Raw genomic sequence first — 18390 nt, 5'->3', positions numbered from 1 at the left:
CTCAGTCTATGGTATTTTGTTACATCAGCCAAGCAGACTAATACACCACCTCTGTGTTTGTGTAATTAAAAAGAAACATGTACATTTTATTTTATCTATTTTTAAATTTAATTTATTATTTTTTAAATTTATACTATATTTTGAGATGGAGTCTTGCTTTGTTGCCCAGGCTGGAATACAATGGCCTATCACCGCAACCTCTGCCTCCTGAGTTCAAGCGATTCTCCTGCCTCAGCCTCCCGAGTAACTGGGATCACAGGCACACACCACCACACCCGGTTAATTTCTGTATTTTTTAGTAGAGATGGGGTTTCACCATGTTGGCCAGGCTGGTCTCGAACTCCTGGTCTCGAGGGATCTGCCCACCTCGGCCTCCCAAAGTGCTGGAATTACAGGCGTGAGCCACCGCTCATGGCCATAACATTTTAAACATCATGGAGGTCATAATGGGAATGATAAAAAAGAAAAAAAGGGATATATTTGGATTAAGATATAAATAAAAACTTCATAGTTATCCAACAGGAGGCAAAAATAAAAGATTGTTGTGAGTTTTAAAAGCTTCAGTGATATAGAGAAGGCTATTTTCAGTAATGGCTATAGGGTGGTCAGTAAGAGGATTGTTCACACAAAGTCTTCCTTTTGACTGAAAAAAAAAAGATCCACATGATTTTTATGGGAAGATAGAAAGGCACTCCCTATGTCTTTTGATTTTCTCGTGTATTCTTTCCAAAACTTTTGAAGAATACCATCCTACAATTAGTAATAGCAAAATGGCTGGCACTTAAGAAATATATATTAATGAACAAGACTTGTAATATTCGCAGGAAGGAAAGAGCATGTAAAAATATAGGAACTAATATGTTCATAATAGGGGAAACTGGGTGTGAGGAATATGAACATTCTCTCTATGTAATTAATAATTCTGTAAATCTATAACTTTTTTTTTTGGACGGAGTCTCTGTCACCAGGCTGGAGTGCAGTGGCTAGATCCTGGCTCCCTGCAACCTCCAACTTCCTGGTTCAAGCAAGTCTCCTGCCTCAGCCTCCTAAGTAGCTGAAATTACAGGCACATGCCACCATGCCCAGCTAATTTTGGTATTTTTAGTAGATGGGGTTTCACCATGTTGGCCAGGATGGTCTCAATCTCCTGACCTCATGATCTGCCTGCCTTGGCCTCCCAAAGTACTGGGATTACAGGCGTGAGCCACCAGGCCCAGCCACATCTATAACTGTTTTAAAGCTAAACGGTTATAAAAGAAATAAAGGAAATCTGACTTAAAGTTTGGGTTTTGGGGGAAGCCATTCCAATTAACAAGCAAACTATCCTTTCAACTTTGTTTTATCAAAATTTTAGTGTAGCATTTCTTGCCTTGTATCTGACAGAATAGTTTTAAGTTATGCTACAGTAATAAATCCCCAAATCACTCAAGGAGGAGCACTGCAGAGACAAAATCTGGAATATCTGATGAGCAGTATTGCAATCTACCACTAGATGCACCAAGTATAAGACTAGATCTCAGAGATCCCTTCTCTTTTTTTTTTTTTTTTTTTTTTTTTTGTTGAGACAGGAGTCTTGCTCTGTCGCCCAGGCTGGAGTGCAGTGGCTTGATCTCGGCTCACTGCAAGCTCCGCCTCCCGGGTTCCCGCCATTCTCCTGCCTCAGCCTCCCGAGTAGCTGGGACTACAGGCGCCCGCCACCACACCCGGCTAGTTTTTTGTATTTTTTTAGTAGAGACGGGGTTTCACCGTGTTAGCCAGGATGGTCTCGATCTCCTGACCTCGTGATCCGCCCGTCTCGGCCTCCCAAAGTGCTGGGATTACAGGCTTGAGCCACCGCGCCCGGCCAGAGATCCCTTCTCATCTCATATACCTTGTACTGCTTGTCCTATTAGTGAAGAAAGAAATTACATCCTTACATTCTACCGAAATGAAACTCCAAAGAAAGCGGTTTTCAATAAGCTCAATGGTTTGGTTAGTGAATTGAAAACAGTAAAATAGCAGTAACTGAGCATTATGCATACATAAGCCTGAATCCTATCTGCAACCGAGCAGAACCATGGAGCACTGGAATCTGGCTTCACCCTGACCTAGTCTAGGTAGAGTAACAAACCTATCCCAAAGGATCTTCCAGATAGTACTCTTTTCAGCATTAGAGGACTTGAACCTATGTGTCAGTTCTGTGTGAATTGCTGCTTCCAAGGATGAAGCAAGTGCTTCAGATTCTAAATTCTAGAGCAGGCCATTTTGTCTTTCCTTGCTTCTTACATTGTAAGCATTCTGTTAGAGAACTCCATCTTTTGCTGATTTGCCAGCAGGATGATGACATTGTTAATGTCATAATCAAACTGAATTATCCAAACAGAAATAGCGCTGTAAAAAATTTTCTTTTTTTCTTTTTTTTTTTTTCTCCTTTTTGAGACACGGTCTTGCTCTGTGCCCAGGCTGGAGTGCAGTGGCACCATCTTGGCTCACTGCAACCTCTGCCTCTCTAGCTCAAGTGATCCTCCCACCTCAACCACCTGAGTAGCTAGGACCACATACAGGTGTGCACCACCATGCCCGGCTAATTTGTTTATTTGTAAAGATGGGTTTTCGCCATGTTGCCCAGGCTAAAACTTCTAATTTGTGTTTGCATTAATATATCTAAAATAGGTTTGCTTTGGTGGGGGTGTTCAGATCAGGATAACCATTTGAGAACCTCTCTCAGCAGAGGTTCTAACACATAAAGGAAGTGGGAATCTGAAGTCTATTGAAAGGAGTCTGTAATATCTCTAGTTCTGGTCCTCTGAAATATCCAGAAGAGAGGTTATCTTTTAGAAATTACATGTAACCATTTGCCTTCAATCACAGTCTTTATCTTGAAAATTATTCTCAGAAAAGGTCTTAAATATTTTAGGGTTTTAAATATTTAAGTAGTGTCCTTCCACTTTAAAAATTCATTAAATTCTCAAGTGATTCAACAACCACCACCACCAAATGTATATAGAGAAATAAATCAATAATGCAAGTTATGGGATGATGGTCAAAACAAGGTATATGGGTGTTCATTATAATAATTTTACAACCTTTCTGTAGGTTTGAAATTTTCAAACTAAAAAGTTAAGGGTGAAAAGCTTAAAGCTAAAACAAAAGTTCCCAGTCACAGGTCAGAACAGTAATGGTCTATTTCCTGACTATTTTTTTCACTCATCACCCAAGAAATGAGAAAAATAAATGTAAGGAGTTAGCCATAAAGCTAAATAAATGTATTTAATTCAAATGATAGTCATTTATTTTGAGATACACCCTTCCTATTGGCAGAGATGGGACCTGAAAAAGTTGCTTTTATGACTTGACAACTGTAGTGGATAAGGAAGACCGAGAAGAGAAACTAAGCAATGTCAACATAAGATAAACGATGGAAGCTATCTTCTGGCCACCAATATTTATTCTTTCCTTCCTTCTCCCTTAAAACCTCAGTTTTCTCCAAAGTGGCAAACTAACCAGATAAACAACTATATGTCTCCATCTTCCTTTACAGGTAGAGGTGGGTGGGAAACATGAGATGAGACTTCCAGGATCACTCATTTTCTTGGGGACAGATAGCTGGCATACATCTGTTTCTACTTTCTTCTCCTTTCTTCCTGCTGCCTGGAACTTAGACACAATGGCTGGATCTCCAATAGCCATCTTGGTCCATGAGTGACTTTAAGAATGGAAGTCATATGCAAACGAGGGTATCACAAAAAGATAGCATGAGCTTAGGTCCCTGATGGTATACCATAGAGACACCATGCCAAGCCTATACTACCTACCTTCAGATTTCTTTTAAATGAGAGAAAAGTCAATTTCTATGTTATTTAGTCCATTAGAGCTGAATCTGTATTATTCATAACTAAATGTAGTATACCTTTTTAGTAGGCGTTCACCCCAAAAGATGAATTTTACATGTGTTACTGAGGAAAACTAGGAAATATCCAAGATTGGCAAAGGTCAATAGTATATATAGGACTGGAATATAACAATAAAAATGCCACCAGTGACCTATTATCTAATTGCCTTGAAACATGCCAAAAGAAAGGCAGTGGTCAACATGTAGTCTCAAAAAAATGGGAGCCAAAGAGGAACAATATATCTGCATTTATTGCTCTCACCTTTCATGGAAACAAGTCATTGTGCTTGATGGATACACATATTCTGTCACTAGAGAGATGTCCACCTCCATGAAGCAGGAGTACATTCATGTCTTTTCCATCTCATGGATAAAAGTTCCCTAAGCCTGCCCAATTCCCGTTGCTCTGAGCGGTTTTCCCATAATCTAATTAGACCTCTTTTATTGCAAAGAATAGGAACTCTCTCAAGGTAGTTCAAGCACAAGTGTGTGCATATATGGTGGAGCTGTGAGAACAGAGTTATTGTACAGACACAGACAAGTTTCTAGAAAAAATGGGAGTAGCCAAGCCTTGTGTATATCAGAAACCAAGAGCCAGCTTATAAGAAATGAAGTAGAGAGAGCTGCACCTACTTCAGGGAATTGAGGCGTTCTGCAAGCCCCAGAGGTTAGATGAAGGGTTAAGTAATTGACCAAGTTGCCCAGGGGAGAAAGAAGAGGCATTCAGGCATCTGCTGCACACAAATCAGTGATGCCAGATTATAAAAGGTTTTATCAAGTAAGACCTGATGCTCGGGGAGCCAAAACAGCAGCTAAAAAGCGAGCAGGAGGGAAGTGGGCCAAGACAGTCAAAACAGATTCTCCTACCCCGTCCCACCTCCATCCCACTGTCATCAAACCTGGGTGGTATAGGGAAAAGGAGAAGCTTTGAACTGGATACATTGTGATGAATATACATCGGATTATTCTAAAATACAAGAGAAACAGGTACTTCCCCAGGATCAGCTCAAGCTCCTGTTGAGGAGAGGTGAAGAGACAGCCAACAAAGCAGGCTTGAAGGGTAGTGGTGGAGCAAAAGAAAGACACTGTCTGCTCGCATCCCACAGAACCCAGTGTTCAATAAAGTGGTCATGTAGAATACAGCATGACTAACCACTGTATCGGCAGTATTTGCACTGTGTCAATAGCAAGTGCAAAAACCCAGACACAGATGCCACTTGGCCAAATCATCAAGATTTACTTATCTAAAGGATTTAGAGAGAAGGACACTTAGAAAAAATAAAGGCTAGTAACCTTTTTAAAGACAGAATGAGGAGCAAGTCTCTGAACCCCCAGATCCTGAAAGAGTGAGGATCACACCAACCTATGGAAACATAATACTAGTATTGTCTTCCTCCAATCCAGCATGAGGATAACCTGGACATGTGCACTTCTTTGGGCCAGGTGTACCTACTCAATTGCAGAGATATAGAATACATAATGTGATCACTTGAATACAGTATACAGTGCATTCAGACAAACTTCATCCTGAGACAAGATCAGTCTCCCCAAATGAACACAGCCTGACCCAAGTACATTTCTGAACTCCATGGTGAAGAACTAGAATGAGGATCGACAGGTATCTAGATATTTCTGGGAACTCTAGGACTTATTCTGCTTAACATGTACATATAACTATTATTTATTGAGTGTTTATTTACTACGATTATTTTTAGAGATGGGGGTCTTCCTCTGTCACCTAGGCTGGAGTACAGTAGTGCAATCATAGCTCACTGCAGCCTCGAACTCCTGGGCTCAAGTGAGCTGAGTGAGCTCTGATTGCTCCTGCCTCAGCCTCCTGACTAGCTGGGACTACAGGCAGATGCTGCTATATCCAGCTATTGAGCACTTATCGAGGCCAGCTACTGTGCTAAGTACTTCTGTTCATTATTTCATTAACCTGTACAAATAACTCGATGAAGAAAATAATGATAAGTACTACTATTTATACAGATAAGGACACCAAGCGTTAGAGACGTTAAATGATTTGACTAAATTCACAGCTAGTAAATGGCAGAAATGAGATCTGAATTCAGATATCTTTGACTTCACAGAGAATTCTAATCATAGACTTCACCTTCTTCCATAAAACTCCTAGAAATAAAAGCCAGGAAACGAAATCAAGTGAAATATTCTTGCTCTTTTAATGATTTACACTTACTTAAGAAGCACCAAGATTAGGAATTGTGATTGCTTTTATAATATTCAATTTGCTGGTAAACAGTAAACATAATTATAAAAGCATCCACTATTTATAATAGCAAAGACTTGGAACCAATCCAAATGCCCATCAATGATAGACTGGATAAAGAAAATGTGGCACATATACACCATGGAATACTATGCAGCCATAAAAAAGAATGAGTTCATGTCCTTTGCAGGTACATGAATGAAGCTGGAAGCCATCATTCTCAACAAACTCACACAGGAACAGCAAACCAAACACCGCATGTTCTCACTCATGAGTGGAAGTTGAACAATGAGAACACATGGACACAGGGAGGGGAATATCACACACTGGGGCCTGTCAGGGGTTAGGGGGAAACGGGAGGGAGAGCGTTAGGACAAATACCTAATGCATGCAGGGCTTAAAATCTAGATGGGCCGGGCGCGGTGGCTCACGCCTGTAATTCCAGCACTTTGGGAGGCTGAGGCGGGCGGATCACGAGGTCAGGAGATTGAGACTATCCTGGCTAACATGGCGAAACCCCGTCTCTACTAAAAATACAAAAAATTAGCTGGGTGTGGTGGCGGGTGCCTGTAGTGCCAGCTACTCAGGAGGCTGAGGCAGGATAATCACTTGAATCCGGGAGGCGGAGCTTGCAGTGAGCCGAGATCATCGTGCCGTTGCATTCCAGCCTGTGCGACAGAGCGAGACTCCATCTCAAAAAACAAAAAACAAACAAACAAAAAAACAAAACCCTAGATAATGGGTTGATAGGCACAGCAAACCACCATGCCATATTAATACCTATGTAACAAACCTGCACATTCTGCTCATGTATCCCATAACTTAAAGTAAAAAATTTTTTAAAAAATTGCAAGACAATAAATTTCTGTTGTTTAAGCCAACCCCCTAAAGAGTATCAATATTTTATTTTTAAATGTAAAATATTTTCTTACATAATAATCAAAATATCAAATATCTCTTGTGCCTTTTATGGGGCATTTTTTATTTTATTTTATTTTTAGTAGTGTAAAAATAAAGAGTAAACATTACAGAGAAACAAACGTAGAAGACTCTGATTACATGGTGGCACATGCCTGTAATCCCAGCACTTTGGGAGGCCGCGGTGGGCAGATCACTTGAGTACAGGTGTACGAAACCAGCCTGGCCAACATGGCGAAACCCCGTCTTCACTAAAAGATACAAAAATTAGTTAGGCGTGGTAACGCATACCTGTAGTTCCAGCTACTCCGGAGGCTGAGGCTTGAACCCAGGGGCAGAGCTTACAGTGAGCTGGGATGGCGCCACTGCACTCCAGCCTGGGCAACAGAGTGAGACTCTGTCTCAAAAAAAAAAAAAAAAATCTGATTCCTCATTATTTCAAACCATAATAATAGTTTCTTTGATGCTTTTTGTGAATTTTTAACTTTTAACTTTTTGTGCAAAAATACTCCATCTTTAAATGCAAAGTAAATTAAGAAAATATTTTATTAAAATCATCAAGTATTAGTCATGTCAATATTTTAAGTTGTTTTTGTAGGCACATGTAAGAAAAAACTTGATGTCTCCTAGAAGTTGGATGATAAAGGAAATTATAAATGTACACATTAAAACAAAATTAAGTTACAGATATGTCTTGTTAAAAAGACAGCATAGCTTCTATACCACATCTTGATAGGAACCTAGCAGATGGAATGGCATATCTCAAGAAAGAATAGGGCCCTTAGAAGGAGGATTGTTCAACGATGAGGCCTCGTTTAGGGAAATCTAATATTTCCCTCAAATAATGAACCTTCAGGACTGCCTCTAGAGGCTTGCCTGGCCCAGAGCCACTCCTGCCTTTTCTTGTGGTTGGTACATCCTGATAGGGTTGACTGATGCATCAAGATCTTTGCTGAATGGCAACAGCCTCTCCTATCATCCAGCTAGTTTCCCCTTCTCTGAATTCATGCTAACTAAGCCATCTTCTCAACTGCAATGTGACCTCCCCCAAAGCTTTACAGGAAGAGAACATGTTGACCTTCATTCCCATCTGCTTTCTTGTGGTCAGTGATTATACCGGTATTTTGATATTCACCAGTCTAACCTCAAAAACAGATCTCTTCTTGATTGTCTTCCTTCAGATTAGTTTGTAAGTTGCAGCGGACTACTCAATTGAATTGTAACTGTATTAAGTGCTCTATTGGCATGACTGATGAGATCAGACAGCAGAAAATGCTTAATCTGATGAATGTTATTGGATGTCAACATTTTTTAAGGGAAGGATAGGAAAGTAGGAACACAGGTGCATATTGAAATTCTCTGAGACTGGATCATGTGCTTTATAAATATTACTAACAATAAAACAAGTATTAGTGAATGAACCTCTTCTCTTTCCACTGTTTCTTCATGTCCTACCCCTTGTATTGCAGGGAAATGGGTCCTTTTGTTCCTTGCAGTAATCACCAAGGGGAGAACTGGCGACAGAGAAGCAGATGGCCTGGATCATCTGGATCCTATATATGGCACCTGACTGGGGCTTCCACTCAGCTACTGCTGCTAACAGGACACCTGTTCCCAGAGCTCCCTGTGCCCTTCACATGCACAGGGTCTTCAAATAATGATGCGGGGACCTCCAACAAAAGTACCAAATCCCTGCTCCATCATTCAGTAGTTAAGTTTGCCAATAGGCAAGTTCTCCTATAAAGGGTAAGTTTCCAGTCAACATTTTATTGCTGGAAAGGACCATTAAAGATGATCAGATATTGGAGGATCACTTCTGACATCAAAGTCAGAGGCCAAAACAGCAGAGAGAGAACCTAACAGCAATAGAATTCAGGAAGCAAAAATTACAAGAAATATATAAATAAATAAAAACTATTATTCACCTAGGAGAGATGAGATCTTACATGTATCAGAGCAGGAGGCTAGAAAACAAATAAATGAACAAACTGAAAAACAAAGAAAAATAGGAAAATGTATGTAACCAAAAAGATCTCTTCACTTAGAAACAATAACATTCTAGTAGACAAACGTTGTGCTCAGATTTTAGATTCTTTTTTTTTTCCAGTTAGGTCATCCTGGGTTCAGAACAGATCTTGGATTCTCATATCATTTTCCAATAAAAGGAACCAGAGCTCCTTGGAGAAATGGATGATTCTAGGGCTGGGGTGGGAAAGATGCAAGGTGAGCCTGGAACATCTTGTGGTACAGCATACCTGTATTCCCAGCTACTCAGGAGGCTGAGGCAGGAGGTAGCTTGAGCCCAGGAGTTTAGGCTGGAGTGCACTACAATCACACCTATGAACCACCACTGCATTACAGCCTGGGCAATATAGCGAGACCTCATCTCTAAAAAACAAACAAATAAATAAATAAAAATAAAGTCTATTTAAAGTGAAAACACTTAGAAAATAAAAATATAAGCCAGGCACAGTGGCTTATGCCTGTAATCCCAGCACTTTGGAAGGCAAACCTTGTGCTCAGTAAACAAAAAAGAAAAAGGAAAAGAATCCAAGATCTGAGCACAAGGTTTGTCTACAATTATATATGTATGTACATGTATATGTGTGTATATGTATATATATACACGTATGTATATTTGTGTATGTGTGTATATACACCATATGTATATACACACATACACAAATATACATATCTGTATAATTGCAGCAATTAAAAATATTAGAAACATTGGAGTATTAAGTTGTAAGAATTTCCTAGAGAGTAGATTAGAAAGGCAAATACTTAAAAAATAGGAGTGAAAGGATAGTAAAATTAGGGAGTCAGACGAGGAATTTCTACTGAAAAAAGAAAGGGGCTGGGCACAGTGGCTCATACCTGTAATTCCAGCACTTTGGGAGGCTGAGGCAGGCAGATCACTTGAGCCCGGGAGTTTGAGACCAGCCTGGGCAACATGGAAAAAACCCGTCTCTACAAAAAATACAAAAATTAGCCAGGCTTGGTGGTGCCCACCTGTAGTCCCAGTTACTCAGGAGGCTGAGGTGGGAGGATTGCTTGAACCTGAGAGGTCGAGGCTGTAGTGAGCCGAGATTGTGCCACTGCACTCCAACCTCAGTGACACAGTAAGACCCTGTCTCAAAATAAATAAATAAAAATAAAACAAAATAAAAAGAAAGGAGAAAGGACAAGAGGGAAATAGGAAAGAAGAAAGATGCAGGAGAGAAGACAGGTGAGAAGAATAAAAAAATTAAAAAAGGGAAGAAAGAAAAAGGAAGAAGGAAAAAGAATGAAACAGTAATTATTACAGAAATAATACAAGAAAATGTCCCAGAATCGAAGGACTTATGTTTTCAGATTACAGAGCTCAAAACACTAGGCAGAAAAATAAACAAGAAAGCTAAGGTTTATTGTTGAAATTTTAGACCATTGGCGATAAAGAGACCCAAAAAGCATCCTGAGAAAGTAGAAGCGATACCTAAAGGGAAATTGGAACACCATCGGATTTCTGAACTGCATTGAAAGTTAGGATACGTCTCTGGGAGCTTTCAAAATCCTAATTAAAATTACAGAATTCTAGACCCAGTCAAACTTCCCATCAAGGATTTATCCTGCATTCACCCTTTCTCAGGAAGTTAATACAGAATATACTACATCAAAATAAAACAATGCAAGTAAGTAAATCAAGAAAGATAAACCACAGGATCTAAAAATTCAGCGCAAGTAACCAACACATTTCTCAGGCCTATGGTGAGGAGAGTCCCAGGATAATACTCATTCAGTAAGCTCAGCGAACACAAGTGCAAACTGGAGCAAAAGGAGAAAAGGCTCCTAGAAGCATCTGGAGACCTCTAAAGAGACGTCTTGAGGAAAAATAATGGAACTGAGTGATTGTCAGATTTAACCATAAGGAATATTCTATCTAGTGCAAGAGTAGTCAACTCAAGAGTCAAAGAAATGTCATTTAATATTTTGTCTGTTATTTTACTTTATTTCTGTAAAGCTAGGTAATTTTCTAGACTATCATATTAACATAAATAGAACTTTAATATGGATTTTGAGAAGCCAATCAATGTAAAACAGTTGTCAAGAACACAGACTTTGAAGTCAGCCTGTCTGGCTTTATAACATGGATCTTGGCTTTATCTGCTATGTGATATGGGGCAAGTTACTTTACTTCATTGTGTCTCACTTGTCTCATCTCTAAAATAAGGAAAGCAATAGCATTTTCCTCCGAATACCTGCAAAGCACTCAGTACATTTGGTCACCTGACATCATTGTGATGGCCTCTCTGTGAGAATTGGTAAAGAGAAGACACAAGAAGTGAGGAGATGAGAAGAGGGAGGATGATCTGTAGGGGAATGGGGAAGGAGGAAGATATAAATTGGGAGGAAAATGATATAAAGAGGTTTTATTAAGAAAGTCTTGCTGTGTGCTATACAATTCACCTCTTTCTGTTTTCTCAAAAAGCAATCCTCAGTAAAGACCTACATTATTTTTATCTTTCTCTCCATATATATTCGTATATATATATTTTTTCTGAACAGATTTTGTGGGGTTTTTTGCGGGGGAGGGGGTGGATGTGATACTGTACTAAGGTTGGTTTCTAGGTGGTTTAATGTAACTCTTCTTACATATTTACCTTAAAGGAGTCAGCAACTCCACCACAAAGGCTGTTGTGTTTAATAACCATCTCCATTGTGTTGGCAATCTGTCTGAAACATAGTAGGCACTCAAAACAAAACAAGCCAAGACAACTTGAACAAAATGAAACAAATAAGTGAAACAAAAATTTTAATTATAAAAGAAAATGTAGATGTTAGGCTTTTCTAACACCAATCGCAGTAAGAAAGCTGAAGATTACAAACCCTAATTCGCTTAGTACAGAATACTTACAAAAGGTAGAGCAGGGTTTCTCGAACTCGAACTCCTGACTTCAATGGATCCGCCCGCCTCAGCCTCCCAAAGTGCTGGGATTACAGGCCTGAACCACCGCGCCTGGCATAGAGCAGGTTTTTTCAACCTCTGCACTGTTGTCGTCTCTGAGCCGGATAATTCCTTGTTGTTGGGGGGTTGGTCTGGTGCCTAGTAGGGTGTTCAGCAGCTGACTTGCGACTTGGCCTCCACCCACCAGTTGCCTCCCGCCGCCACCCACCACCCCCATTTGAGACAACCAAAAATATCTCCAGAGCTTGCCAAATGTACCCTGGGGAGAACACTCACTCCAGGCTGAGAAGTACCACATTAGACGTATTCTAACAAAAATAACCCTCCTCTAGAAATGTAAACTTTTTGTTTACATAAATAAAAATTACAGAACACGGTTACATCGAACCTATTGTTCTATAGCCAGTTTTTTTCTTCCCTCGGTAATGCAGCATTAGCATTTTCATTACGTGATATCCCTCTACAGGGTGAGTTTTAATGGAGGCTGGTGCTAACATCGTATGGAATTGAGGTAGGAGGCGGGACTCTGACAGCAGACCAGATTGAGGACTAGCTAATCATCATACTTTACATAAGGAATCCGTAGTATTGGAGATTTGATTGTTTCAAATAAGGCTGGTTTCGTTATTTGGTTATTGCCTTAGAATAATAACTCCAAATCTAATTATTTCCTTAGAATACATTCTTATGAGTAGAACTGCAGCTCAAACTAAATTTGGTGGTGTCCATTGGTATGGCGACGGACCCCAGAACATCCTCCAGTCTTGCCCTCACCCCACAAGCGCCCTTTACTGGGGATCCATTCTCGCGCAGTCTTCCTCCCCGACCGCCCCGCGTGCGCTCGGCGGGACGACAAAGACGGCCTCGGGAGGGGTGGTGAGCAGCATCGGCCTCCTCCAGCAGGGGGCGCTGTGGGATCCGCCGCGGTCCGGGACGAACCAGCAAGCCGCTCTCGGTCCGCAGACTCTCTGCCCGTCCGCCAGCCCCTTGTTCCCCCGGAGGCCGCGAGGTTTGGGGAAGTGTTTCTAGGAGACGGCGCTGGCCGGCTGCGCCTGCGCGGTTGACGCTACCGGGGCCGGCTGACGGACCCGCGTCGCTGGCCGGCGGAGGGAGTTCCCGCTAGCTCTCTGTGGCTGTCACCGCCCTGTTTCTCTAGCCCCATGGTACGCCCGTGAGGCCGGCTGCTGGCTGACGTCTCCTCGCGATGGAGCATATCCGGACGACCAAGGTAGTCGAGCGCGGGACAACCAGTCTTCAGGGGCCCTGGTCTGACCCGGCTGAGGCAGGAGGAGACGAAGGCTCGGCTGGCCTGACCGGGGCTGGGGGCCGGCCCGGCGGAGACCCGGCCCGGGGCGGGAGGGTCCGGCCAGGCCTGGTCTTGGAGGGCAGGGTCAGTTTGGGCCCAGCGGGGTGCAGAGGCCCCCTGTACCTACAGGAGCAGAGGTCCCTCCTGCAGCATCTCGGAGTGCGTAGGGATAAAAGTCCGGGAAAACTTCCCCCGCCCTCCTAGCTCTACGTTTTCTCGGGCAAAATTGGGGCTCCTTTAACTTTGGGGTCTTTCGGCCTTTCGTTGCCTCATCTACCGGAAAATCGGTCTTCAAATTAACATTATGATGCTGTGTAAGCTTGTCCTTGCTCACATTTCTTTGTCCCATGTCGCAGATGCACAATACGAGTTTTGGAGGAGCCGAGATCAGCTCTCCGCGCCACCTCCCTTTGCTGTCTCGGTCTCCAGTCTTTTCGGATCCGGTGTTTCCGTGTAGGTGCTTCAAACTTCAGGCATTGTCCTAAGTGTCAGTAGTCAGTTTAACAGGAGTTCTGGAGAAGGGGAAAATGTTGTTCCGTATTTTAAAAGGCGGGATGCAGCTTTACTCGATTAATCTTATTACACTCCACGCTTAATTTTTGTGTGTGGAAGAACTTTATTTTGAGAACGAACAAATGTTTTTATTTCATTACACATTTAAAAACGGAAGGAAATGACATCAGAATATTACCAAATTACGTTTCCAACGACATTTAAGTTTAAATTTGGGAGGGAGAAAAACATAAATCGAGACGGGAAGAGTAACATTCTAAAATCACTGCGAGCCCACTGCAAGGCGGCCTCTCCACGTTTTGGCAAAGCTGGAGCCCTGTTAGTTGCTGCCCATCTTAAAGTTACGGCTCATTTAGGGTACCAGCAGATGTTCGTTATCTTCATTATTCCAAGAAGAATTTGTGTTTTTAAAATTTTTTTAAATGTTTCACAAACCTTTTAAAGGTACACATGAATTTTTATTAGAGTTTGTCTTTAACGTTGTGCATACCGTATCTAACAAAATTGAAGATGCTGAAAACTAACCCCTTAAAACGTTTTTTTAAGAGAAGAAAGATAAAATAACTTGAGAATTCAAGTTGTTGGTACTTAAATTTTGAAAATAGAAGGGTGCTTAAGTCTATAACCAAACTAGTAGAAGGTGCACAGATGGAAAAGAGGACTAGAGTAGACATTGGATCAGGTTCTTGTATTGGTTCCAGATACTTATTATATAGTAGCTAAGTGCACGTGACTTACTTCTGCATCAGTTCGAACCTCCTCTGTTTTTCATGTGCTTTCTACGGTGCATAGCACACAATCGAAAACCAGTAAAAGGCTGGGCACAGTGGCTTACGCCTGTAATCCCAACACTTTGGGAGGCCATGGCAGGCAGATCGCTTGAGCCTAGGAATCCGAGACCAGCCTGGACAACATAGTGAAACCTAGTTTCTACAAAAACAAACAAAAAAATTGGCTGGGCACGGTGGCTCCCGCCTGTAATCCCAGCACTTTGGGAGGCCGAGGTGGGCAGATCACTTGAGGTCAGGAGTTCGAGACCAGCCTGTCCAACCTGGCAAAACCCCATCTCTACTAAAAATACAAAAATTAACCGGGTGTGGTGGCAGGTGCCTGGAATCCCAGCTACTCAGGCTGAGGCAGGAGAATTGCTTCAACCCGGGAGGTGGAGGTTGCAGTGAGCCAAGATGGCGCCACTGCACTCCAGCCTGGGCAATAGAGCGAGACTCAGTCTCAAAAGGAAAAAAAAAAAAAAAAAGCCGTGTCGGGTGGTGTGTACCTGTAGTCCCCAGCTACTTGGGAGGCTGAGATGGGAGGATGGCTTGAGCCCAGGACGCGGAGGTTGCAGTGAGCCAAGATCGCGCCATTGCACTCCAGCCTGGGTGACATAGTGGGGGCGGAAAAAAAAGAAGAAAAAGATCAGTAAAAGTAAACTGAATCTGATCAACTAGAGCAAATCCTATTCTTAGGTGGATAAGAGTGAACAGACTTGGAAAATATTGAGGATCTCTTGGTTATTTTAAATCTTTCCTCCTTCAATGTATTATGAATATATATCTTTGTTTTTATTTGTAGAGTTCTAGCCCCTCTTATTAGCTCTTTGAAAGTTGTCACCGTTGACTTTCATTTTGTCTGATATTCCTCTTTATCAATGGATGAACTTTTCTTCAAGTAATGTTCTGATTTTGACTTATCTTTACATAGTGGTCCCATGCTGGTGGTTTAATAAGGCGTTTTTAGAGACTAAGAAATTTCTGATGATTTTCTATTACAACTACTTTTCAAATATGCTCTTTTATTACTTTGGGTTGTTTTTCTAGTATTGGATCACTACTCTGGAGTAATATTAAGTGAGTGTACATAGACCGCAAGTAAATATTTGCTAGGTACCTAGTATGTGCCAGACGCTCTATTGACACTGGGTGTATCAGAGCAAGATGGAGGTGGACCTCAGGGTACGTTCTGTTAATTGTTGTGGGGACTGTAACATTTTCTTAAATTATTAATATATTAGGAAAATAACTTATTCTTAAAAGATTGGTTTGAACATAGCCAACCTTTTGTTTCCATTATGCATAGCCTTCATCTGGATTTAGTTTTGCTGCAAAAATAAGTGTAAGTATTTAAAAACCAAAAGTGGATTGTTTTAGATTTATTAGCTGTTTTGACCTTTATGTAGTTTAGTCATTAGGATCAAAATTGACTGTAGAGTGTCCTTTATGACTATTTAGTGATTTATGTTGTTCAATCAGCTGTATTTGAAAAGTAATAATTACCATTTGTTGAGCAACTATATGTCAGTATAGCCAATTATACAATATTATTACTTTATAATATATACAATTGCATAAATATGTTAATTTATACAGTATCATCACTGATCTCTTAAATAACCCTGTCAGTTGGGTAGTATTATCTGCATTTATAGGTGAGGAGGCAATAGGCTTAGGAATTTAAGAAACCTGCTCAATTAGCTCATGAGAAATAGAATTAGTATTTAAACTAAGGTGTGTTTAACTCCAAAGACTATGTGTGCTTTTTCCAGTGCCTGTCTAGTTTTAATCTAATTGTTAAATGTGCATTAGTATTAATTCAGAAATAAATGCTGATAATAATTCTAAGAGCTTTTCCCCCCAAACCTGTTTTTGCCATAAATAATATTTATGTGGTATTGTTTTTAAATAATATTTAGGATTACTGTTGCTTGCTAATCAGAATTTTATCAGATTAAGTATTTTAGCTGAATACTAATGAACATATATATCATTCTGTTTTGGTCACATTTGGTTTACTAACTGTATAGCATCAAAGATGTCAAGTCCCTGAATCTGAATTTCTGAAAGAGCATTTCCAAGCTTCACTTATGAATCATGTAGCTACTGCCTATTGCTTTGAGCTCTTATTTTGCCATAATGACATAGTCCTGCCAAGAAACAATGAGAAATATGCAGAGACAGTTCTTCATGCAGTCTTTCTCCTTTCTCTGCCAGTACTTTGGCTGACATCTTATATTGATGTCAAATGATATTGTCTTATCTGTGAATGGAACTTTACTGAATGGAATGGAAGAACTTTTTTTAAGCTATAAATGAAAGACTGACTGCTAGAGTTTGTAATCAAATAGAATGTCTCATAAAAATCTGGTGCTACTAAGGCCCAAATTGAGTTATTACAAAAGTTAATGCCTAACTTGTTCTTTAGCTTGCTCCCTCTTTTTGTCATTAGAATGTGATATGATCCGTGTATGTGTACAAATATATCTTCCTTCTGAAAGAAGGAAGGAGATAGAAAAATAAGAATAAGGATAAATTGATAGTATTTAAATTGTCTTTGAAATAAGAGCCAATAGGTTTTGAGGAGCACCTGAAAGCTTTTTTCCAAGTAAAGTGCTGTTTTGATTTTCACTAATACTATCCCATTTTACAGGTGAGGAAACTGAAACCCTGAGAGAATAAATAAAATAACTTGTCCTGGCTCGCACAATTAGCTCTGCCAAAGAAGAGGTGGAGGTGGGAACTTGAATTTAGGTCTTTCTGATAGCAAGCCTATTCTCTTAACCACACTCTCTTGCCTCACAGAATAATGATCTAATTGAGAGATTTGATTAGTCAGTTGGGGCAGTGTGAGTAAGAATAGAGAGGAGGGGATGAATAGAAGCTTGGGTGGTCAGACTTTTTCTAGTAACTAGCTGATTGTGAAGATCTAGTGTGAGGGAAAAAGTCTGGCTTCAAGAGTAGATTTGGGAGGGAGTTGTGTTTAGGTAAATCATTGAAATTTCTATTTTGGATGAGTTTATGCAAGAATATGTTGAGACTCTGTAGAGAATAGTCTAAACACTTAAAAAGGCAAGCAGGCTGGGCATGGTGGTTCATGCCTGTAATCCTAGCATTTTGGGAGGTCAAGGCAGGAGGATCACTTGAGGTCAGGAGTTTGAGACCAGCCTGGCCAACGTGGTGAAACCCTGTCTTACTAAAAATACAAAAAATTAGCGGGGCGTGGTGGCGGATGCCTGTGATCCCAGCTACTTGGGTGGCTGAGGCATGAGAATGACTTGAACCCGAGAGATGGAGGTTGCAGTGAGCCGAGATCATGCCACTGCACTCCAGTCTGGGCGACAGAGCAATGCTCTGTCTCAAAAAGAAAAAAAAAAAAAATGGGGTAGGGGGCAGGCAAGCAGAGGAGGAGAAGCCAGATGAATTTGGAAGAGGTGAAGCACAGATGGGAAGGGGACAGTCTTCCCTGTTCTAATTTCCTTCTCTGCTCCATCCTCTGGCTGCTTCCTCCTCGGGCCAGGCACTGTTGTAAGTTCCGACAAAAACTACTGCCTTTATAACTTATCTATTTGGAGAAGAGATAACAATAAACAAAATTAAGTTCAATGTATAGTGTGTTAGATGGTGGTAAATGCTATGGATAAAAATAAAGCAAGCCAGGGCTCTGGAGAGTATGAGGGTTGAGGAGGGGGTTTAAGGGAGGACCACTGTAAATCGAGTGGTTAGGGAAGCACTTACAGAGAAGGTGACTCCTGAGTACAGACCTGAAACTGGTGAGGGCGTAAGCCATCCCCACATGGGGGATGCGGGGGAGAGTCTCAACAAAGGGAACAACGG

General features: G+C 41.0%; 1 protein-coding gene across 4 annotated transcripts in view; it reads left to right on the top strand.

The window, feature by feature from the left end:
- The first annotated feature begins 12924 nt into the window (after positions 1–12924).
- Positions 12925–18390, top strand: part of MTMR6 (myotubularin related protein 6) — a 41919-nt gene continuing 36453 nt past the window's right edge. For 2 of the 4 annotated variants that reach the window (XM_031655771.1, XM_031655774.1), the window contains exon 1: positions 12956–13192. In XM_031655771.1, the coding sequence (XP_031511631.1) occupies positions 13169–13192 (24 nt within the window). In that variant the 5' untranslated portion in view covers positions 12956–13168. Of the gene's footprint in view, positions 13193–18390 lie in introns of all 4 variants that reach the window. The other 2 variants (XM_031655772.1, XM_031655773.1) reach the window with 2 other exon arrangements.

The sequence above is a fragment of the Papio anubis genome, chromosome 15 (genome assembly GCF_008728515.1).
Source record: "Papio anubis isolate 15944 chromosome 15, Panubis1.0, whole genome shotgun sequence".
Lineage (NCBI taxonomy): Eukaryota > Metazoa > Chordata > Mammalia > Primates > Cercopithecidae > Papio > Papio anubis.
Note: the sequence above shows the minus strand (reverse complement) of the source record. Positions and strands in the feature narration are given on the sequence as shown.